At 39.5% G+C, this 24,351-nt stretch overlaps 1 protein-coding gene across 7 annotated transcripts in view; it reads left to right on the plus strand.

Annotated features, from left to right (window-relative positions):
* myo9aa (myosin IXAa) overlaps window positions 1-24,351 on the plus strand; it is a 122,271-nt gene that overhangs the window by 66,738 nt on the left and 31,182 nt on the right. For 6 of the 7 annotated variants that reach the window (XM_079240383.1, XM_079240387.1, XM_079240384.1 and 3 more), the window contains exons 3-14: window positions 1,374-1,468; window positions 1,589-1,651; window positions 2,862-2,961; window positions 5,765-5,818; window positions 8,170-8,267; window positions 8,666-8,792; window positions 9,011-9,100; window positions 13,621-13,737; window positions 13,955-14,089; window positions 18,608-18,729; window positions 19,812-19,953; window positions 21,047-21,242. In XM_079240383.1, coding sequence (XP_079096509.1) covers window positions 1,374-1,468; window positions 1,589-1,651; window positions 2,862-2,961; window positions 5,765-5,818; window positions 8,170-8,267; window positions 8,666-8,792; window positions 9,011-9,100; window positions 13,621-13,737; window positions 13,955-14,089; window positions 18,608-18,729; window positions 19,812-19,953; window positions 21,047-21,242 — 1,339 coding nt within the window. The remainder of the gene's footprint in view (window positions 1-1,373; window positions 1,469-1,588; window positions 1,652-2,861; window positions 2,962-5,764; window positions 5,819-8,169; window positions 8,268-8,665; window positions 8,793-9,010; window positions 9,101-13,620; window positions 13,738-13,954; window positions 14,090-18,607; window positions 18,730-19,811; window positions 19,954-21,046; window positions 21,243-24,351) is intronic. The other variant, XM_079240385.1, reaches the window with a different exon arrangement.

Here is a 24,351-nt window from a genome sequence, read left to right on the forward strand (position 1 = left end):
AGATCTGATAGCTGAGGTCCTCATTTTGAGAGCAGTAGAGCTTGGTTTTTATTGGCCGTCCATTCAGGAAGTTCTTACAGCGCTCTAAAGGATGTTGACTGATGTTTGTCTGTCCCTGTCTGACCTGCGGTTCCTGAGCCAGGCAGGTTAGTCGGTTCAGAGATGGATGGAGCTGTGAACTGAATACCAGCTCCTCCTGGAATTTCAGGTGCATCAGACGTCACTTTCTTGAATGTACAACACAATCAAACTGTTTCTCAGTTTGAACTTGTGTGCCTCTTCTGTGTCCAGACAGCAGAGCTGAAATGCTTTTCTGCCTATTCTAATGATTTGTTCAGTTTTCTGAGTCATAAATACAGAGCTGGTACATAGCTGTGTTTGGTTAGGGTCACCTGTGCCAATAGTGGGATTCTTTGGTCCTCATGCATCATGATTATCCAGGCATGTATGTATGGTGTAATGACCAGAGGCTTTAACTGGTCTATTGGATGCTGTTGGATTACAGAGTGCTGGCCACTTGGTTTCTTGTGAATATTTGCCTTTATCTGCCAGCTATGCAATTCATACATTTTAAAAAAAATATATATTAAGGATAAGAAGCTTTTGCCTTTTGACGTTTTGGCTGTAAAAATGAACCATGTCCCAATGTTGTGTATCCGATAACAAATTTATGCAACAAGATTATTCCCAAACCCTACAGTGTTGAGCTTGTTAGCTTTGCATTAGCTTTCTCTCAGCCTGCTTGCATGTTTGTAAGCAACATTGGTGAAGGGTGGGGTTAGGGAGGGGTGTTTTCCCATTTCACAGGCACAGGACTCGGCACAACTCGTAAGGGCTTCACAGAGGAATTTGTTTACTTGTGGCGGCGCTACAAATAACTGCAGGGTTTATATAGGGCGAAAAACTACTTCCCCTCCAGGCAGCCATACAACATAAACAGAGCTGAGAGGGGAAATACTGGCCTGTCTTATTAAAGCACAACCACTACACATGTTCCACACGGCCACATGGATCCCATTAGTCATTGAAAGGCTTTTTTTTTCCCCATCAGGCCTGCTGGCCCTGGTTCCCTCATCCTTATCCTGGCAATTTGTCTGACTCTGACTTTAATAGATCCTAAAAACATGTTATTAATCTGTCTCAGTGATGTTGTTTGAAACTATGTAAGCACTAAAGCTTATGCTGGTCCGTCCACGCTGATGGTGTTTCAGGAGAATGTTTGGCATGAAACAAAAGGAAATGATCCGCACCTGAGGTCAGCTCAGACGTCGCCCTCAAATGTCTGGCACTAACCTGTGTACAAGATTTGTAATGTGCGACCTGTCCATATTTGCTTGTTTTCATCTGACCATGTCTTCCCCTTTCACCCACAGGCTTTTGGGAACGCAAAGACAGCACATAATAACAACTCCAGTCGTTTTGGCAAGTTCATTCAGGTGAACTACCAGGAGAGCGGCACTGTAAGAGGGTAAGAATACAGAATACTCAGTACTTTGTTACTTTAAAAGTGTTTTCTTTTTTTTTTTTCAGTTTAGTCATTTACACTGTGCTTTTTTTTTTTTTTTTTTTTTTTTTTTTTTTTTTACAGAGCGTATGTTGAGAAATACCTCCTTGAGAAGTCAAGACTGGTCTATCAAGAGCACAATGAGCGGTGAGCACTGTCCAAGTCCATAGAGAAGTTTAACAAGAAGTACATCAAAAAGTTCAATAAGCTAAAATTTATATTGGGAATTGAGATAACCTCGAATCGTTTTTATAAAAGCCTTTTTTTAACACCATTTAAAAAACCAGCGACATTTAGCATTTATCCATGTTACATTTGTCATCGCAGTTACTTTTAAATTGAACACATTTTTTAAAAAAAAAGACTCATTACCATTCTGATAACAAACTAAGTTATTTCTGCGTAGCGGCAATATAGATATATGTTATATGACATAACTATGGTAAATTGAAATATTACAAAGAAACTGAAGTTAATACCTATCTAGAAATGAGGGCACACTGTAAAATATAAATTAAAAAAAGTATTTATTAGCAAAACATTTAAATGGTTTAAATGTTTAATAAACATTTATTAAACATTTTAATCAATCAATCAATGCATCATCGGTTTACTTTTCTCAAACTTACTGATTGGTAAAAATAAAAATTAACCAATATTCTTTCAAAAGACAAAATTCTCTAGCCTTAAACTAAGCTAATTCACCTCTATGTAACTGCTAGCAAATATAGCATTTGTTTACATTAGGTTGTTAATGCCAACTAACTGAAGGCCTAGTAAACTGACCTTTTTATTCAGATACACCTTTATTTTGTCTACTTGATGACATTTTTGTATAAACAAGAATCAATCTAAATTAATCTGTTTTCACATTAACAGTAAAGTTTTTAAACCTCTTTAAAGCTAGCCACATGCTCTAAAATTTAATCATTTCATTGATACCCACTGCTATTGCTAGCATTCTTACATTTTGTGCGCTGGAGGCTACAGGCATAGTGCCAATGTCAGAATGTCCATGTAAGATTTGCAGTCAAGAAATATGTGTTTCTGTAAATAAAATAAAATAAAATAACTCTGTGTAGCCATGAGCTTAAAACCCTCATTAAAATTTTTATCTGCATCCAACTGTTGTGTTTCTATCAGTGGCAGGTCGAGGTGTTTGCTGCAGTCAGTTTGAAACTAAGTTTTTATTTAACACTTTGCCACTCAAATCAAAAGCCAGATGTTAGCTGATGTACTCGATTTTTATGGCTGTGTAAAAAGAGACAGAGTTGCATGCATTTGTTTTATTTTCAATCCTAATTAGTTATGATTTTCTTTTTTTTTCTTTCTTTCTATTTTTCTTTCTATCTTTCAGAAACTACCATGTCTTTTACTACCTGCTGGCAGGAGCAAGTGAAGAAGAGAGACTAGCCTTTCACCTCAAGAAGCCTGAAGAATACCATTACCTCAGTCAGGTGGGACCTTCAGCATCAGTGCATTATTTCAAAGAAGAAATTAGTCTTATTAGGATTATTTAATATTTAAGCAGTGTGGTGGGATTTGTTTACATAGTGTTTTTTCAGATGTAGATTTGTGAAAGCTGAGTTTTTCTTCAATCAGCATATTATTTTCAGAGTTCTGAGACAAAAAAAATAGAAATGTAGGACACAGAGGAAAAAGCTGTTGGTGGCTTTTTAACACCTGCAACACAATAGTTACCACTTACCCTTATGAACACATCAGACCTTTACTGGTCTTATCCTCGCCACAGTTTCAAAGACACAAGCATCTTAATTTGTGTGCTGTTTTTAATGCTGCTCTTTTTCCTCTTTAATTTCTCAGTTACTTCAGAAGTTGAAGACATACCTGCATGGTTGCGGGTTTTGCATAGACTTTGATCTTTAATTCCATTGTTATGGACGCAGTAACTCATTTTCCCTCACTTAACACCACAAACCGACACAAAAACGGAGACAAAAACAAAGACAGAATCAGCATTTTGTCTTTTGTCTCTTGTGCTTCTATTGTCCACAAGAAAAAACAGGTCGCTCATGACCATGGAAAAAAGCCACAATAAACACAAAGATACTGACAAACATTATGCGTATGGAATGTGGATGTTGTGTAAAACTTGTTGCATCGCCGCCTCTAGGCTTTCACAGTCACGCTATGACAACCAGGGACCCGGTCCCCCTCTCCCAAATCTTTCCGCCTACACAGAGGAGAGCAGGGAATTCCTTCCATTCCTGCCAGCCACTGATGTGCACATGCAAACACACAAGCATACATGCATATACGTACACACATCATTGCACAATGTTTTTGTCCTCTTCTTCTCGTTTAACTCTTTTTCCCCATCTGTCTATTCTCCTGTACCATCCAGATCTATCGCTCAACCAGCTTACAGTCATTTTCATTTGTTTACTTGTTATTCAAATCATTTTTGCTAATAACACATGAATCATAACTTATTCTGGATCTTACTTTAAAAACAATACTTTTCTGTGCATTTTAAAACTTGGAAACTTTGTGTTTTTCAGGCATGATCACTGTTTTGGTGCTGCTTAATTTACTGTATCTGCTGAGTGAATGCTCTGTATGAGAATTAATTTTATTTAGATGAAATATGGAAGATTGGTAAGTACATTTACATGACATGAGAAAAAGGTTCAGTCATTTTGTTAGTTTAAACTTTCTACAAGATAACTAAAAACTTAACTAAAACTTTTCAAATGTAGTCATCTCACCAACATAGCAGTAAATCTAATCATTCAGAATTGAATTAATGCAGCTACAATATTAAAAGTTAATTGCGTGCTACATGTATTTACATTTATTTGGATTCAGAACAGGCCTGCTCTGTCAGACATAAAATAAGCGTTAGCCTATAACAACAGCAGATGCTACTCAGTGAACCTAAATAATACTTATATAGGATCAGCTTTGATGTAAATGATACTTTGAAAGGTTTAACAAATTACTCTTCTGTATTGTAGGATACTTCTATGTTTTTCTTGTTTTCTCAAAGTCCTTAAAAACTTCTTTGCGAGCAAGGATATACCATCAAGTGTTACTTCACAATGAGACAAATACTTAATGTGTTCCATCAAATTAAAGCAATAGTAATATCTTAAAGTATAAATGATTGTAAGTATTTGAAACAGCCATGTTTGAAACACGTACAGCTGTGATTTATAGTGATTGTTGCTGTGACCAAAGTTCACTTGTTTGGATTTTTCCATTATGTGTTTTCCAAACTCAAGGAAAGAATCTTTCCTGACCTAAAAAGGACGTGACTTGTAGGTAAAACAGAGGATGTATTTCCCACTTGGAATCAGTCTAGTATAAATAAGTATCCATCCTACTTTGACTTGAGAAAACTAAAAAGGAGGTTCATTGCCACAGATTATAGGATGTATAAATCAGTCAATAAATCAGTTCCTCTCGCCCGGCCAAACCATAACAACAGCTCAGTGTAACTATGCACGGAAATATAAGACTGTCTTTAATATTAATTTCCTCCAGAGTTGCATTAGTATTGTGTCGCGGTGCGGTTGGAAGACACGGAGCTCTTCAAAGTGGTGTGTTGAAGGATACACAGGGTAATTGGCCTCCAGAAAAAATTGCAAAAGAAAATAAATCCACATCATGTCGTACTTTCTACTGGCAAGATATGATGTAGGGGGTTATAAAGCCTGAAAAACTGGAAGGTGCAGATGAGGATGATTTATAATTTGGAGCTTTTTAGCAGCAGACTCTGATCTTGTAGACAGTGTCGAGAGAAGAATATAAAAGTACTCCTTTTTACAAAGTGAAAAACCTGCAGTACTACCATCAAACAGCAGTTATAACTGTGTGTGTAAAAGCTGTACACAGATGTGTGAGGTAAAAAAAAAAAATTTATTCTGACTTTTAAATGAGCATGTGTGTTGCACATCTGCATTTTTTCTTCATTCTGACCCTTTAAGGCCTTGATATGTTCAAGCGTAAGAGTTGCAAATGGATGTCTTACTGCTTTTTCTGTCTATACATCTCTGTCAGCAGCGTCTTCATGCTCTTGAATGTTTGATTTATGTCCAGCTGTGAGCTCTTGATACTCATCTGTAACTGTAGCAAGCAGAGCTGCTCAAACCATCTCGTGCATCTTCCCGTCAATCTGCTTCTGTTGTTTGTTCATAAATCTGTATCCATATTTCATCATATAGTATGTCTTGTCATCCTGATGCTGCTATCTAACCCTAACCTCGCCGCCTGTCAACTCTGTCCTAACATTTCCAGATGACAAAGACAACCCGACAACTGCACTGGGACAGTTACTGTGAAAGTGAACCGGTCAGTATCTGTGTATGGTGATCATGTCTGTACATTCTGGAGAAATCTAGATTTAATGTCACCTGGGCACTTTGAACACGGAGCAACACTTTCTGGTTGCACGCTCCTCCCAGACTATTCCTTTTTTCTTATTTTGGTGATTTTATTATATTTTCTGGTTTAGTTTGGTGATCATTTTAGCCTTGTTTTGTTTGTGCTTTCTTATTGTGCTGCTTCTCCGAGTTATGGTGGTTTGTTTAGTCACATCCTACCACAGCGGTTGTCTGCTTTTTCTTTTGTTCTTTTTTTTTTTTTAAACCAGTCTGAAATGTGGGTGATTGGATACATTTAAATGCATCGCAGTAATCTGATGCTATTAACCTTACTCTGATTTAGATGCATTTAAACAGTTGGCCTAAATTCTCCAACGTCTCTTACAAGTAAATTTGTCCTTGAAAATCTTTATATCTTGGATTAGTTCTCTGGTGAGAACAAATCCTACAAACACTCAGGAGCGCTGTTCCGAACATTTGAAGGCCGACTTTTTGAACAAAGTCAGCAATAAAATTGCTGTCATATTTTTCAGAACAAGACGGTTAAGTTCTATTGTTGGCCTTCAGCTGGTTCAGTCGACGACATACGTTTGCATTAAATCACACTCGCCAAATCCGTTTCCACAATTGCAAGAATGTCACTACAATATTATCCAAGTCGCCTGTTACTGCAACAGTGTAGCTTTATTAGCTTAGTTTTATCAAGAGATGCAGGTTATGCCCTGTCCACTGTCGACACTTAGCCCATCTCTTGACTTTTTATGGACATTTTACTTGTGCAAAGCAAAACCAGTGGACAGGTCCTTTCAGTTTACAGATTAGTGTTAACCACTGGTCTGAAAGGAAAGATGCACAAAAGTTAACATCTTAGGTATGATTTAAGAACAAATTTGAGAAGAACTGTAAGATGTTAGTGAATGAGGCCCTGTGTTTTCTGATCACTCTAACCTGAATTTACATAAAGAGTTAGATAATGAACCTTACTGTCAGCAATATATCCCACTAGGGTTGTGACTTTCCATCTTGTCGGGTCACATTCTGGCTTTCCAGCTCATGCAGGGGTAAAAGGAAGACACATTTTCTGATGAGGGATGAACCCGAACAGAGCTCTGGGTTTTGGTGGATAAGTTTGTAATTAAGGCTTTGCAAGGATGCAAACGTTAGTGGTGCATGGGGGACGCCCCGTGGGCACGAGCCATTAATTGAACTTTATGTAAGATTCAATCTGGAATGTGAATAAGATCCCGTCTGCAACTTGTGAAATGATATTGCCTTACTTGAAGATTAGTAATTGAATATCATTGTGCTTTTACCTGCTGGTAAAACTGGAATAAAGTCCTAATTTAGGTCAAATATTAACTTATTTTAAAACAAATGTTAAATGTGGATTCATTCATATGTTGAGGTGTGATCGTAGGGAGAGAGGGAAGGAAGCACATAGGTGGAAATGTGTCTCGTAATTTGGGTTTTTGTCTCTGAGGCTTCTGCACGTTGTAATGAAGGCAGTAAGACTGGAGCGGACCCAGTAAGCAAAGAGCAGCGCTCACGTTACAGAGTATGTGTGAAGTCAAAGACTTTGCGGCGACTTCAAAGCTTGCTAAAGCTTTTTCTCCTGTTTTTAAACAAACTAATCCGGATTCATTCGAAAGTTTACTTTGTGTAAAGCGTGCTAGTGTTTGGAGTGTTTAGTAAACAGCACTTTAGTACTTTTTTTTTTTTTCTTTCACTAACTTCATCGTCCCCGTGTTTCTGCAATGTTAGTGAGATCTGCGCTTCACATGCATTCATGAGCATAATTGGCTTTCTTGTGCACACTTCACTGCTATTATATCAGGAGAAACGTCCCCTCGCTGCTATTTTAGTTTATCACTCACTGCTCAAACACAAGCAAAGCCATAAATTGCTGCTCTTCTCAGCTCTTCCGCCTGCTTGCCAAATTTCTGTGGACTGGTTGAAAGTGGAAGCCAGACCAGATTTCCACTACATGAGCTGAACTTGCACACACTGCTCTCACAAGTCACCCTGCACACCAGGCTGGGGTGTTGCTGTTTTGTATGACCCCAAGACTCTTAATGATAGCTTATTTTAGCATGAGTCATTCATTTTGTCTGCTTCAGGCAATTCTGCACTTATGTTACAGCTACAAAGTAAACTAAAAAACTATTTTAAGCATCTTGCTAGACAGTCTCTAAACACTGAAAACATTAAGACACTGTGCATGTCAATAGACTTTAGTGAATACTTCTAAACCCCATAGGAGCTTGTCATTAGTTCTTTTGGCTTCCGCAGGATTATCACCTACGTACTACTTTTCTGCAGGACTGCTTCACTGTTGAAGGGGAAGACCTGAAGCATGACTTTGAGAGGCTTCAGTTGGCCATGGAGATGGTGGGCTTTCTTCCTGCCACGCGGAAGCAGTGAGTAACACACACATCTACGACAGTCACTGCACGGTGAGATGAGCGTTGCCCCCGGTGACAGGGTCAGTTTCCCTCAAATTATCACCAACAATATCCATAAAATGTGTTATATTTAACAAGGGATTGATTAACTCTGTTTCTTTTACTGCAACTTCTGCAGTTAGTACATCTGCACGTACAAATGAGTCAGCTAGTTATTACTTTATCGTATTGGCGTACAGTAAATACTCCCCGTGGTATAAAATTTGCAGTTACCTTGCAGCTTTGATCATTTCTGAAAAGCGATCTTTTCAATCAAATCTGGACTAAAAGTTGCAGGTTTTTATTGATTATTTGTAACCAGAGCTACAAACAGTCAAACTGCATCTCCTAAATGTTTCTGAACTGTTGTTCAGGATATTTTCCCTGCTGTCGGCCATCCTTCACCTTGGAAACATCCGCTACAAGAGGAAAGTCTACAGGGACGATTCAATAGACATCTGTAACCCCGAGGTGCTGCCTGTGGTCTCTGAGCTTTTGGAGGTACTGCTGAGATGGTGCTATTCAAAGACCTCGCAAAGATTATGATGTTTCTGACTTTGGTTCACATGAGGTTTTATTGTGGGATTGTTCAACAGAAAGTAAAATGGAAAAAAAAAAGTAAATAATTATTAAAGAAGTCGCTACATGAGAATAAGGACAGATTTTTATGTAGTTGATCAGAAATCTCAGCTTTTATATTCTTTAATTCTCATCACCAGGTCAAAGAAGAGATGCTGTTTGAGGCTCTGACCACGCGGAAGACGGTCACTGTTGGAGAGAGGCTGATCGTTCCTTACAAACTGGCAGAGGTGAGACTGCAGCTGCTTCCCAGCTTTCAAAATTGTAAATAATCCAGCTGAACATTGCAGATGTGCAGTTTGAAATTTAGTTTCTTTGGCCAAAGAGCTTAAATCAGGCACTTTCTGAAGTTTGACAGGTTACTCTGGCCTCAGTTTAGAGCTACGCAAATTTTCTGCCTTTTTTTTTTTTTTTTAATCTGTGTGCAGTTTAACCATCAGCAGGAACTCTGGGGTGTTGGCTGGTGGATGAGTCAGAATTGCTTTTCACTTTCCGCATTATAGAAAAGTCTGAACTGCACTACTGGTCCATTTCTGTCATAGTTTAGTTTTTTAAAGCAATACTCGTAAAAGTTATGGATTCAGCCTTTTTGTATGTCAGCACAACCTTAAAACACGGTAAAACCTTTTTAAGTGTAACTTTCTCTCACTGTTTGAATACTTATGTTGAATAATTTAGTGTTAAAGTATATTTTACACAACTTTATTTTCTCTAATATGATGATTACAAAAACAAAAGAAGTGTCTGATTTTATCATACTGTTCACATTTGACCAATGTTGGCTTTTGTGTCAAATAGTTTTAAAAGAAAGAATTACTATTGCATGATTCTACTTAAATTTCCTCCATTCATGATATATTAGTGAAGTATAAACTTCTTTAAATGTCACCTGAAATGTGAGTAGTGTAAGTTTCCAACTAAAACTACAATTCAAACTTGCCTTGATGGCACACTGACATTCATTGTGCACGTTCCGGGAGCCGTTTCAGTCCTGCAGCATCCCAAAGCTACATTTCATAACCTTTATTTCCAAGACGGAGACATCACAGCACTACTGCGTTTACCTTCACGGCACCATGACACGCACCAGCAACTGGACAAAAACTCACTGGCCGTTTTTAACCCACACACCAGAGCTGATTCAGCAAAGAAATCCAAAGAGACAGAACAGCGGAAGCAAACGTGGGAGTGACTTTTACTGGCTGGAGAGAGCTCAGAGAAGAGAATATGCAAGATGGATGCTGAATTAGCCTCCCTATCTGGCCAAAGTTCAATAATGCTTCAAAGTTAAGGTTAAAAACATGTTTACACTGCAGACATTTGCCAACATGTACATGAGTATTTTTAAATGGCGTTTGTGGAGACTGTAGTCATGACAACTACATTTAGTTCCAGAAACTCCAAATCAGATCATATCATAAACCCACTCCATCTCCTAGAACAGTGAGATACAAGAAGAATTAAGTGAATTATAAATAATCCAATAAATGATTTGCAGTCCATCCTATTTAAACATTAAGGGCATAAAAAAAATCCACAGCAGTGTCTGTGTGCTTCACAACGCAGTGCTGTTTAGCTAGTTTGAAGAAGAATGGTTTGTTAGCATCAACGCTGAATTATAACTCTTCTGCTTACCGCTGGCAACATTTATGTTTAAACAAGTCTCTTATGAGCTATTCATCTCTGGAGCTGGACTCTGATCCTTTTCACCCTTCCCATTTCAGACAGATTCGCCGGGGCCTTATTGTGTGTTGCCTTTTTCTTTATAAGGTTCAGAAGAAGAACGAACAGCACGCTGTTAGAAATCACACATTTCTACCGAACTGTCTCACCGCTGTCATGTCAGCACGAGCAACAGAGTGTAAGGAGGGCCACCGCTTTGCAGCATCTCAGCACAATCTGTGGGGGGAAAAAAAAAAAGCGAAAATGTTGAACTCTGCTCTGCTGACTGTGTAGGTACACTTGTTGTGCACATAAGTTGGCCAAAACATTGGTACCAGCTGCAAGCTTTGCATTCCAGCTCCCACTCGCGGTGAAGAACTCCCACGCTGACAATAGGTTTTATTTGTGTGTGTGTGTGTGTGTGTGTGTGTATGTGTGTAACATCTGTGTTGCTGCGCGCATGACGGGAACCATCCTGTGGCTTGTGCACGTGAATTTCTGTCTCAAGTTGTAACAGTTTCATTCTTTGGACAATTTCTCACTGATCAAGTCATCTCTGTTGTCTTTATGTCTTTGTCCATCGGACGTAAACGTGAAAAGTTTAGTTTTAATTTGATTGTTAATAAACCTTAAAGATGCTAATCTAAGTTCAGATTCTGTACGTCTCAGCGTTTCCTTGTGCAACTAAAGACACTTGTTCAGCTCGCTGGTCGGAGCGATGACTTTAAACCCCGACTCGACCTTGTTTACAGGACAGCGTGCACCAGCACCGGATCTCTATGTTGCAGCTTCCTTCGTCTGTAGCCACACGTGAACACACACACGCATTAAACACACATCTGTAAAGTCTTTCAGCCTGTTTAGAGAGTAGGGAAGACATTTTGAGCCCCCCACAGTTTTCATTGGGACCTCTGCTCTGAAAACAAACACAAGACAAGTCTGCAAGACAGGAGCCATCAGAAGGAAGAAAACCATGTGGTGGCATTGTGTAAAGTTTCTCCTCCTGCTGTAATGCACGCAAAATCTCATCCCCATGACTCTGCAACAAATCGAAGTCAAATCTTGTGCACACGTTGCAAGTTGGATTAAATAATTCCCTTGTTTTATGTCTTTTAACTGAACACCAAATGAAACGGTCTCAACAGCCCCTAACTTCAGACTTTCCCAGAAGATGCTGGTGAGTTATACATTCCCACCGAACCTCATAATGACCTGCTGGATATTTAGGAGTCATTTTATAGGAACAAACAGTGATTGTTTTGGTAGTACACTGGGTGGTCTCTGTGTAAATATTGCTCCAACAGTCTCGTCAGCGTTTAAACTGAAATGATGCACTCGTCGAAAGCGATCCGAGCAATGCCTTTCTCCATTCGGTCAGATTTATGAGCCCATTAAATGCTTCAAATCCAACTTCAACCAAAAGATGAAACGTTTTTGTGTCATTCGGGGGCATTATGTACAGGGGTTCAAAATAATATCTGTCTTGACTAGAAGAAGACATATTTGGTATGAGGATGCTAAAAATATCCTGCTTAATTATTTAAGCATGGGGGAGTTTTGACTAGCGTTTGCCGCTCAGTGGTTTGTTTTGTTTCTGAAGACTGACTGTCCTGTGTTGCAGTAAGGTCAAATCTTTCCAGCCCACTGAAGAATCACACTTTTTTTCACAATAAGATGAAATTTGTTTTGAGTAAAGCATAATGTGTCTCAAAGTAATTTAATTTCTTTATCATATTAATTTCCTCTTGGATTTCCTGGCACTCTGTAAATAATATTAATACACTGAGTGTTTATCTTAACTGACGCTAATTTCAGTAACTTTGTTCCCCAGAATTTGGCAGATCATACTCTCTGTTTCCACCATAATCCAACTGGAGGATCCCCTCAGTCTACCTGATGAGTCTTAAGCTGGTTTATTGATGTTATTAATGGCTCAGGGGCTTCCTGCTGTGCTACAGAGCAGCATGCAAGCAAGTCTGTACTGTTACCATCTGCAGTAAAGTTCCAGCAAAGAATATCAATGTCAGGGATGCGATCTGATGGCACATACATTTTCTTCTGGTTGCCAGCTTTTTACATTGTACGATGTCCTATTTTCTGTTTTCCTTTAAGGATACTGTGGCTGCTGGGAACCAGTGACAGCATGGTAGGGATGTGATGTAGTGTCAGGTCAAAGTTTAAAAGGTTTGATTTTAAAAGTAGAAACACAACTGTCTGCACATCTCGACTCATTTTATGAATAATAGGTAAGAAACGGTGCCAGTTCGGTCTGAAATTCACATTTCATCCTGATAGTAAATCTACTCAAATGCATCCATTCATTGTTTTTCATGCTCGATGTAGCGCAGAAGTGCACAGTTAAAGGCTGAGGTGTTCAGAGCCAAGAACTGCTCTGATGTGTAAAACAGATTTTTGGGACACTGAAGTTGTGGGAGAAAATCTCTGCAGAGGTATGGACTGAATGAGGAGATGGTCATCGTAAGTTGCTTTAGCTTTTCTGCTGTGTTAACAGCACCTTCCAAAACGGCCGTGTGGAGCCGTGCGGCAGTGTTTTGTTTTGGTTTTTTTTTTCCAACTTTATTTATTGATTTTCAAAGTGTTACACAGTTAAGGCAGGAGAACAATAAACTCATATTGGTACTCTACCAGTAACTTTCACAAAGGCAGACTAGAACTTAAACCCCCCCCCCACCCCTCGTACCAAAAAAAGGAACACAGAAACAACAAAGGAATACAGTAACAACTGTCATTGTAATGTAACACTGACAGCAGTGAATAAAGCAAAACATGAATGTCATACAGCGTTAAGAAATACCTTGTACAAGTGTTAAAAAAAATAAATAAATAAAAAAAAAAGGGACAGGTGTCAGGGGAAGTGCCAAAATGTCAGCCATGCGGCAGTGTTTACGTGTTGTCACTTTTCTGTTCTGTTCTGTTGGACGTCTTTGCATCACGCGTTCACATTCACACAAGTACTTGGATTATTATGAATTTCCACAATGATTTCGTAATTAAATGATCTTTGGTGATACTAACTAAACTTGTTTTTTTTACTAAAGTGATGCAGCTACTGTTTGTCTCCATGCAGGCTGGAACGGTGCGGGACTCCATGGCCAAGTCGCTGTACAGTGCGCTGTTTGACTGGATTGTCTTCAGGATCAATCACGCTCTGCTGAACATCAGAGACCTGGAGGAGACCACCAAGGTGGGATCACACACAGCATTATTAGATAAAAGCAGTATCACAGATGAGACATTTCAATGAAATCTTCGTTTTTAAAGAGAGGTTGAGGATTTAAAAAGTACGTGACAAAATGTTGACTGTAAAGATGTCACCGTTTCTAAAATGAAAGATTATGGAAAAAGATCTACTTTGAACCAGCAGTTCATTGGTTTGGATTATGTATGGATGTCTTCCTCAGATTTTGTCCATCGGCGTGCTCGATATTTTTGGTTTTGAGGATTACGAGAACAACAGCTTCGAGCAGTTCTGCATCAACTTTGCCAACGAGCGCCTGCAGCATTACTTCAACCAGCACATCTTCAAGCTTGAGCAGGTAAGTTACTTTTTAAACAGAAGGAGGAAACAAATTGTCACATTACGAAAGCGTCCAACTCAATTTTTAGAAGCTGGCTTCCTGTTGGAGGCTCTCAGCAGGCGCCGAACTGCTTGGCTGCTGTATTACTACAAGCAGGAAATGGAAACGGTGCAGTTGGACCTGCTCATATCGATGCTTGGGGCCATTTCAGAGGAAATTACAATGCACACATCTTACATTGACAGAGTTAATGGAGGAATCCTTCACTAGGCTTTTCAGCAGGGTTAATGAAGAAGCTGAAGGCCGTATGACTCAACTCGCCTTCCTCAGTGACCACCCTGCTGAGGATGTATGCCGTCTTAAGTGAGCTGATTAACTTGAAAGGTCTTTAAAGTCTTGATCTGTAAGCTTTGCCTGCAAGTAAAACATTGTGTTTAGCTTGAGGTTGACTGAGTCAGTGGCCTGCCTCGACACGTTTGAGGCTCTGGAGCTGCTTGGATCTTTCTGTGCTGTTTGTGAGTTAGACCAGGACATGATGGTCTGTACAATCACATATTCCCGCCTTTTTCCAAAGCTGGTGATTAGAAATGACTGCTAGGTTACAATATTAAATGTTACAAAGCAAGCATGCTAACATTAATTCCACCTATGCAGAGAAACATTTCTTCCATCCTCGCTGGAGTGATGCGAATCCTGAAAACAAACAAACAAACAAAAAAGCTTCTGTTTGTTATTAAGTCGGGGAGGGCTGATTTCTGTCGGTTAAACTCAGTTTAGTCATTTCCGACCTGCTTTTAAAGACCCAGAAACTTCTTCAAGTTTCCGAGTTTTTAAACTCGGAAAACACTCAGGATTTATAAAACTGAAAAACTGCTTTTTCCAGTTTGTTGCATCCCGTGTACCGTTGGTTTCTTAATGAATCTGTCTAAAAAAGCCAGTTTCAGCCTCAAAGTATGCGCTTGGCTTTGAATGCAGCTTCTTTGTTGCGTCTGGTTTTAGTTTCTGCTGCTTACAGAAGATTATAGAAGCTTTTTGATCTTCACATTATCAGATATTATTTGTTGGACAGTGACTCTTTTTACATTGGCCTAAATATGCAACCCGCACCAGGAAAAAAAAAGGCATAAAGCCTGAAAACTGGATGCGACCACTGAGGACTGATGGCTTTCTGAACGTTTGCTGTATGGCTTTAATGATCTTGGCTTTTTGTAAAGCAGGAACATGACAAGAGCATTGGCCTGTAGCCATATTGTATAAACTGGATATCTCCGTATTTCTGGAATTATTTCAGAAGGATCAGCTGCACACTGATCAACAATCCTTCCTTTGCCTGTGCTTTAACTGCTCAGCAAGTTTAATTAAATTTGGCTTGGAAATTTCAGCACAATTCCTCTTTCATTGAAGTCGTGATAGTGTGATGGATCCAGCATCAGACACTGATGGTATTGTGCTTTAATTCGTTTCCTCATCAGCTTCATATTTCAGACTTTCTGTCCTTTATTTGGTATTTATGGTTGAAGTGTGGGTTCAACTCACTGAACCTTTTTTTTTTTTTCTTCTTCTTCTTCTTTAGAAAAAATTCTTTACCGTGTGAAAGTCCCAAAAAGCCAAATTTCTGAACTTTCCCTGAGAAATCAAGAGTGATTCATCATTTAGAGTTAAAGATGTGTTTAGAGTTATTCCCTGTGGAGGTTCTGCTGAACACATTAATGTGGCAAATGAGCCTTAGTCCCACAGCAGCATCGGTCAGGCCTCGCTGTGCTTTCAGTCTGGTTACACATTGTTTCCTTTGTGAACGTTGTGTCATGTTTCCCCATTCTGCACCTTTTAGTGACATAATGACACATCTGGTTGTCCGCTTCATGACGGGTATTTTCACTGTATTGTCTTTAAAGACACCCATTTGCTCTGCATGTGAAAGGATCTGTTAATCCTCTATGAATTTACCTGCCATCATATTTTAAACCATGTCCTGGATGTGTGATGAACACGTCTTCATAACGGGAACGTTTCTGACATTAGCTAACTGTGCGAAGCTTCACTGAAACAACCTCTGAAAAAGAGTCATTCAGGAGAAGTTGGTATGCTTAATGTTTTTCTTGAGGCCTGCTTCACACCCTCTTCTACAGTTACAGGATATTTCCATTCTTCTCCCGACCACGGAGTCACTCTGTTGGAGCAGATGGGAACTAAATGCACAAAGACACACCGATGGTCCTGTAAAGAGACAACAGTCACTGCTTTCTTCTTTTGCTTTATGACTCCTCCTCCTATAAAAGTAGATGGAACAAGTGTTACTGTATACTGTATATAGATGTGTGTGCCTATATGTGTATTAACTGTGATAAATTTTCAATCTTATGAAAAGAGATGGAAATCTCAGTGACAAGAAGGTGGTGGGAGGATTTATGTTAATGGTCCAATTTAGTGACTGCAGATTTAAACCATCTTCCTGTCATTGTTCATCTGTGGCTACAGAAGAGACAGCACTTCGTGTTCCACCTCCTGGATTGCTAAAGCACATCATTCACAACTGTACACACATGTTGCTCATTTTACACACAGCTTTAACTTAATCTGACTAACCCGCACCCTGATCTCTTGCACATGAAAGTCATGACGGTAATATGAGTGTAATATGTAACATTTTCATGTTTTTTAATGTAAAACACGTCTGACTTGAGTGTCATCAGCATTATAAGAACTCTTGTAATGTAACTAATATTAGTGGAATTATTAAATGAGCTCATTTTCCTTTAGAAACAAAGGAAATTTCCCTTTACTGACCAGCGGATTCACTGGGATTTCTGTGATTAGACCAGTAGTTCCCAAACCTTTTCAACAGGGTCCCCCTTTCATCAACGACAACAATGTCAAGCCTTTATGTATTGTAGTTAAAACCAAGTCAGTGTCAGTGTTATGATCCATTCTTCTGCTTTAGTGTGAAACGTTTTAAACCAGGAATCTCTTCAAACTTCTTCAGGTGAGCCGAGTTTTCAATGAGACGATGCTGCTTTGGTAAAACAACTCTGCTGGATATGATAGTTTATTTTATGTTTTTTTTCTAAAGTAAGGATTTTCTTTGTATTCAGGATGAAATGTCCCCAAAGTGGTGTGTAATTTGTCCGTCTTTATACTTCATCAGATTAGAATATCATATTTTGAGACATTCTAAAGACTGGTCTCTTCGTTACCTATCACTCATTATTACTATTACTTGATTTTTACCTGGTCAAGCAGGAGCGGATATGCTGCAATATATTTTCTTTAGTGCTTGAAGTTTTTCTTGTTGATTTATCATCATTCATCATTAGTACTTTTACAAATTTGTCCAGTACCAAAACTCCCAAGTTTTATTTAGGCTTGCTGCCTAAATAAAACTAAATTAATTTGTATTAAACACATTTTTATACCAATCTGTACGGACATAGGCTGATTCTGCACATCTTTAGGGAACTTACTGGTTTCTTTTACACTGATTTAGTCAAAATGAGAGTGGCTCACACAGCATTTACAGGAATGCTGTACTGTACAAAACGACAAAGCACCCTCACAAACCACAGCTCAGTGATTACTGAAGAGTTGTCGGATCCCATCTGACTCACTAATGGAATATTATCAGCTTCATATACTTTTATTCCTGATCTGTTAAATTGCATAATACTTCATGATACATGCGCTGATTTCACCATTCTGAAGTATTTCATGTTCTACTCAGATCTATGAAGTGAACACCATCACTGAACTCTAAGTATGACTTGTAAGATTTAAGAGAAAAGTTAAACCGGTTGGATTGTTTGGATGATGAACAATGAGCGCAAACTTGAAATCCCTTAAAGGAAAAATAGTACTTACATAGAATTACGCTCTCAGTTTGTCATAATCTTGATTAAATTACACATTTTTCTGTAAGCATGGCCAACAGCAAAAGTCTCACAGCTTAGTTTGATTAGGTTTTATTTCACAGTGTACTAAAGAAGATAATGCTTCCTTTGAGAAAGCTTCTTCCCAGTCAACTTTCTCATTTTCTGAGAAACACCTTGCCAATTATCCATCTGACTTTTTGGGAACAGCAGAAGAAACAAGACAAAAAGGGAGATTCCAGTTATGTTTATTAAACCTCTGCAGGATTATGGTCTTTATTGTTTAAATCTCTTTCCCAGGAAAAATGGGGGGGAAAAAATCCATGTGTGGGGAAGAATACTAATAAATTCTCAAAATGCTTCTTTCATTATTAAAGTAGCAAGAATCCAGGCGAAGTCTGCTCACATAAAAGCAGGAAAACAAACAACGTTAATGCTCCGACTATGAAACATAAAACAGCTCCACCCATGATTTCTGCTTTAGATTATACGTTAATGATTCATATTTTTATGGGAGCTGGAAGATGCGTCGATGTTGCATCTGCTGCACGTGTTCTGGATTCAAACCTTCAGGCGCAGAAACATAAAGATCAAATTAAAGTTATTTGAAGTGAATTATTGTTAAAAGTGGCGCTGACACTGAGCTCTGTGTTTATATTTTGTGATCCGGCAGGAAGAATACAGGGTGGAAGGCATCAGCTGGAGAAACATCGATTATATCGACAATACGGGCTGCATCAACCTGATCAGCAAGAAGCCCACCGCGCTGTTCCACCTGCTGGATGAAGAGTGCAAGTGAGTTCCACATCTTGTTTGACTTCCAGTTTGACAGGTTTATTTCTGTTTATTTTCCTGTGAAATGGGTCATTCGATCGTTTTTGGCAACTGCACAGTGTTTGGGTTGATTCCAGCTAAGGCCTCCTCTCTGCCTTTTATACCATCTCCTTTTTTTTTTTAATGGCTTAAAATAAACATGAAATCAATGAGCAGTGGAGTAAAACATTTGACCCACCATTGTACACAGTTCACGCGTCCGAGCACTGCCATTGTTCCGCACAAGTATTTTGGGTTTATATATTAATACTGAACAAAGAGGCTGTGAGGAATCTGAAAGGCGTGAATAGTGATGACGCCACAGAAAGCTGCCTCTTTCAGCTCATTGCTGTGTTATCATGATAAAATAGTCACATTTTCCTCTCTTTCTTTTCTATCTGGTAAATAAAGACATAAAAATGGAACATGAAACTCCTCTTCCTCACGTTGTAGAAACCGTCTGAACTGCAGACAAATGAAACCTAGACTGTCCAGATCCATGTCTGCATTGCTTTTTAGGAGCAATATTTCCTCCTTTAATTCCCCTTTTTCCTCCATATGGAGGCTGAATGAGATTCCTCCCACTTGGAGAAGCTGGAAAGCAGTGAGTCTTAAGCTGTGCTGTTTTCATAGCTCAGGTTTCAGCCTGCTCCAGAACCCCTGGTGTCTCATCTTCCTCGGTCTTCTTCCTGTAAGCTGTTGGGTTTTCACTGAACTGCTGGTTGCTGCTCTCAAAGAACCCAAAACGAAATCTGAACTGGTATCAAATGTGAATGTTAATCAGCATCAGAGCCTGAAATGTACCAAAAGTAGTTCTGTACCAGGTGATGCTGGTCGGCCATGTTTTCTGTGGGCAAAAAAAGCTTCGGTTTTGTGTTCTGTGTGAAATCTGTTGGACATTTTCTGTGTGATTTATGACATAGAATTTAATGACGTGGTCGATGGCTTTAAACAAGTGCACCAACGCACTGATTCTCCGGCAGATTTCTAACCTCCGTGTCCATGAAAAACAGATGGGAAATGCATTGTTCTTCAAAGCTCACTCTTCTGTCATTAATTAACAGTTTTCCTCAAGCCACCAACCAGACCCTGCTGGATAAGTTCAAGCGGCAGCACGAAGGCAACAGTTATATCGATTTCCCTGCCGTCATGGAGCCCGCTTTCATCATCCGACACTATGCTGGCAAAGTCAAGTACGGCGTTAAGGTCAGTTAAGTAGAAAGGTTGTGCAGCCAAGCTCAGCTCTGTTTTGGTGCCGTTTTAGCTTCCGATATGGAAGAGAAAAATGTTGCTATTTCTTTTCACACACATTTTCATCACATATAAAAATTTTCGCATCATATCCCTGTAAATAAGATCTTACACTTACACTTATAAATGTTAATTACCCCAAAGTAATACAAGAATTTAAATGGGATGTTTAAAGTATGATAATTGCAGTAATATTACACTGCCAGTTGGCAGGATGTTGGTTATGAGCTTGTGTACATGTGTAACATGTGACCTTATAACAAGCTGGTGGACAAAAACGTCAAACTTTAAAGTTAAACTAAAAGCTAAACTTGGCCTGGAGCCAGTGTTGTCCACTAAAATCATCTGAGCAGGAAATCCAAGCAAAAGAAACAAGTACTTCTTGGCTTCACTGTAGTTTTAATTCTTCCTTAATTCCAAATAAAAGTTAATTTTGCTTTAAACTGGGGAAAAATGGCCACGTAAAGAGCTAATTCCAAATGGAAAAAGTCAACTCGAAATGAAACTTAATGGCTGCTTTATTTCTTCTATTTATTTATTTATTTCTCAGCTGCCGGAACAAAGTGAAGGAACATGCTCGTGTCGAGCTGGTGCTTTAAAATGATAATCATGATAACGGCCAAACTGCTACTTAGTATGTATCTTTCCATGTCACGACCAGAAAGACGCAAAGCAGGAAATGAACTTTGTTTGTCTGCTTTGTCTGAGTGCTCTGGTCAAACACAACATTTTACTGTTCAGCTTGTGAATAAATGACTGTGATTAAAAACTGAAAAGAGCTGTGAGATGTTTTCTACTGAAGGGAGAGATTCACAGTCATACAGAAGAACCAGCAGCTTCTGAAGTTTATCGGTTTTATGGATTATTTTGACTTTATTATTGTTTAGCAAATGATTTCAACTTGATTTGAATTATTATTAAAGAGTTTTGTTTTTTTTGTTTTTTGTTTTTAAGACTAAGATGCCACATTTAGCCCGTTTTACTGTGATTTTCAGCACATTGGTGTCCAAATGGACTTGTTTAATATCTTTGTCACTTGGCTACGCAGGACTTCAGGGAGAAGAACACGGACCACATGCGCCCGGACATCGTAGCTCTGCTAAAGAGCAGCAAGAACGCCTTCATCTGCAGCCTGATCGGCATCGACCCGTCAGCCACGTTCCGCTGGGCGGTACTTCGTGCTTACTTCAGGGCCCTGGTGGCTTTTAGAGAAGCTGGAAAAAGACACACACACAAGAAGACTGGTAAGAAGTGACAATTAGAGAAACTCCATCAAGGCGGCCAGTGTGCGGTAGTTCATTCTGTACAAAGACGAACAAGAAGACTTTATCTGAGCTCATACAGACAAATGAAGCTCATGTGAATACGCAGTAGATTCCATTAGAAAACGTCAAGAGCTTTGAATTATGTCTCGACCAACTCCGAAATTATTTTTTTGCCTGAATGGCTCTGAAGTAGTCAATCATGTTTGGATAAATATTCAAAATGATGAAACTTTGTGCTGTTTGAAGTTTAATATTGTCCAGATTTCACTGAATGGCATGTAAGCATTACAAATAGGGTGGCCAGATGTCACGCTTTGTGCGGGATCGTCCCGCATTTCTATTACTTTTTACACGTCCCACAAAACGGGGCGCTGTCCCGCATTGTTGCGACCAAGCTTTACTTTTGTGAAGGAAAAAAACAAAAACAAAAACAAAACAAAACGGGCTTTTATTAATTGTGTGTGGCAAAAATATTTGACAGCTGTCACATCCCATCCCCTGCTGATTTGATTGACACTCATGTCAATCAAACTAGGAGGTGGGACTTAATGCACATCTAGGATGCACGGGTGCAGCAACTAACGAAAATAAATAAATAGAAAAACAACTGATTGATCATGGAGGACAGGGAGACAACCGCAGCAAAGAAGAAAAGAAAGTTTTGTTCCAACAAAGACTGGGAAAACATACACTATTCACAAAAAGTTAGGGATATTCAGCTTTTGGGTGAAATTTCACAACAAGCCTAAAATGCATTCAAACCTGTACAGGTGAACTTAATGTGATCTTCTCTAAGCTTTTAAATGCACATGTCCAACTGTTAAATGTTTCAATAAATTTTGCACAAGTTGCTGTTCTCTAACAAGGAGCTTAACGGCAAAAATCACGGCAGGTGTGTGATCCTTGAATTGACCAATAAATGTCCTGGTTCAATTAGAGCTGCAGTTTAAACAGTTGTCCTCATCATGCTGTTCACATTTTGACATCATGAGACCAAGACGACACCTAACAATGGAACAACAGTCCCTTGCCATTGCGACGCTTCAAACAGGACGTTCTCAGACAGAAGTGGCCACTGAGCTTGGAGTGTCACAGAGTGTCATCAGCAGGTTGCAACAGAGATATGGAGAGACTGGAAGAGTCACAGAAAGGCCTAGAAGTGGACGTCCTTTGGCCACATCCCGTGCTGATGACCGTGCTGATTGTGAACACTGCCCTGAGAAACCGGATGATGAATGCCACTCAACTCCAGGCACGTTTAAGAGAGGTGAGAGGCACCCAAGTGTCACGTCAGACCATTCGAAACCGTTTCCATCAGCGTGGTCTGCGTGCTAGACGACCTGCACGGGTACCTGACCACACCACCAGGCACAGGCATCATCGTCTTGCATGGGCCAGGGAGCATTTACGCTGGACGAGGAACCAGTGGGCCTCAGTGCTGTTCTCTGATGAAAGTCGATTCACACTGAGCAGAAATGATGGCCGGCAACGATGTTGGAGACGTCAGGGAGAGCGCTATGCATCAGCCACTGTTGTCACCAGGCCAGCTTTTGGTGGTGGCGGTGTTACAGTGTGGGCAGGGGTGTCCACTTGGTACAGAACTGCCCTACACTTTGTGAATGGTACAGTGACAAGCCCATACTACCTGAATAACATCATTAATCCAGTGATTGTGCCCCTACATGAACAGCACAGGCCTAATTTCATCTTCATGGACAACAATGCTCCTGCTCATCGAGGCCGCATCATCAGGGAACGGCTGTTGGAGACTGGTGTACCTCAAATGGAATGGCCTGCACTCTCTCCAGACCTGAATCCCATTGAAAACCTGTGGGATCAGCTGAGCCGTCGTGTAGAGGCTCGAAACCCTGCACCCCAGAACCTCAATGACCTGAGGGCTGCCCTTCAAGAAGAGTGGGATGCCATGCCTCAGCAGGCAATAAGTTGCCTTGTGAACAGCATGAGACGTTGTTGTCAAGCTGTAATTGATACTCAAGGGCACATGACCAGATATTGAGACGTTCAAATTTTTTGTTGTAGTGTAACTACCATTGTTGTTACCTTTTGTGTTGAATGAATTTTTTGAGATGAGGAAGTCAGTAGTGCATCCTTCTACGTAAATGTCTTACTTTTATGATATTATATCACTGTAGCATGAACATATTGCATTTTCCATCAATTTCACCTGAAAGCCAAATATCCCTAACTTTTTGTGAGTAGTGTATATTCCTGGGTTAAACCTGTTCAAGGAGACTGTGAGGGTATTTTGTGATGTTTGTCAGGGTAATATTTCTGTGTCACACGGTGGAGAATATGACGTGAAACGGCACCAAAAATCCAATTCACAAAAAAGAGGCGCTACTCAGAGGGAGGCTTCCCAGTCAATGGAAATGTTCCTGATAAAGCCTCGACTGCTAATTCTATTTGATTCTTGATAACGTGAAAGGAACAAGGAAATAGTATGCAAGCTTTTAATGTTTCCCTTTGTCATAGAACTTGAATTTCAATTTAAAAAAAAAAAAAAATAGTAACAGATTGGTTATGTTTAGATAGTAATTTTATTACCACAGAGCAGAATATAAAAGTTGTTGTTTTTTTTTTTAAACTTTGTCACAAAAGAGTGGAATCACACATTGTCCCACATTTTCATCGTCTTTGTCCCACATTTGGAGAGAGAAGATCTGGTCACCCTAATTACAAATGGAACAAAAAATATAATAAAATTAGCAAATTACTACGTCTAAAAGAAAAAACTGATATGTTAGGTATTTAAACGTGGCTTGCTGGATTTTAGTTACCAGCTAGTATCTCCTTCCTTGCATAAAGGAAACAAAAAACAGGACCATTATGACCTTTTTTCAGCCCATATACTGCAGTGTTTAATGGTTTTTTTTCCAGTCTTCCTGTCGCGTGCTGTACTAGATGCTCACATGCCATGCAGTTCTGGTTTTCTGGTCTCAATCCCCCCCCCCCCCCCCCGTATTTTGTGTTTTGGTAGTCTCTGTTCCGTAGTGTGTTAGTGTACAGTGCTAGTAACGTTGCCATGTATTGCTTCTTCTCTCTCTCAGCTGTTTTTCATAGAAATGCC

The sequence above is a fragment of the Telmatherina bonti genome (assembly GCF_933228915.1).
Source record: "Telmatherina bonti genome assembly, chromosome: 1".
NCBI lineage: Eukaryota > Metazoa > Chordata > Actinopteri > Atheriniformes > Telmatherinidae > Telmatherina > Telmatherina bonti.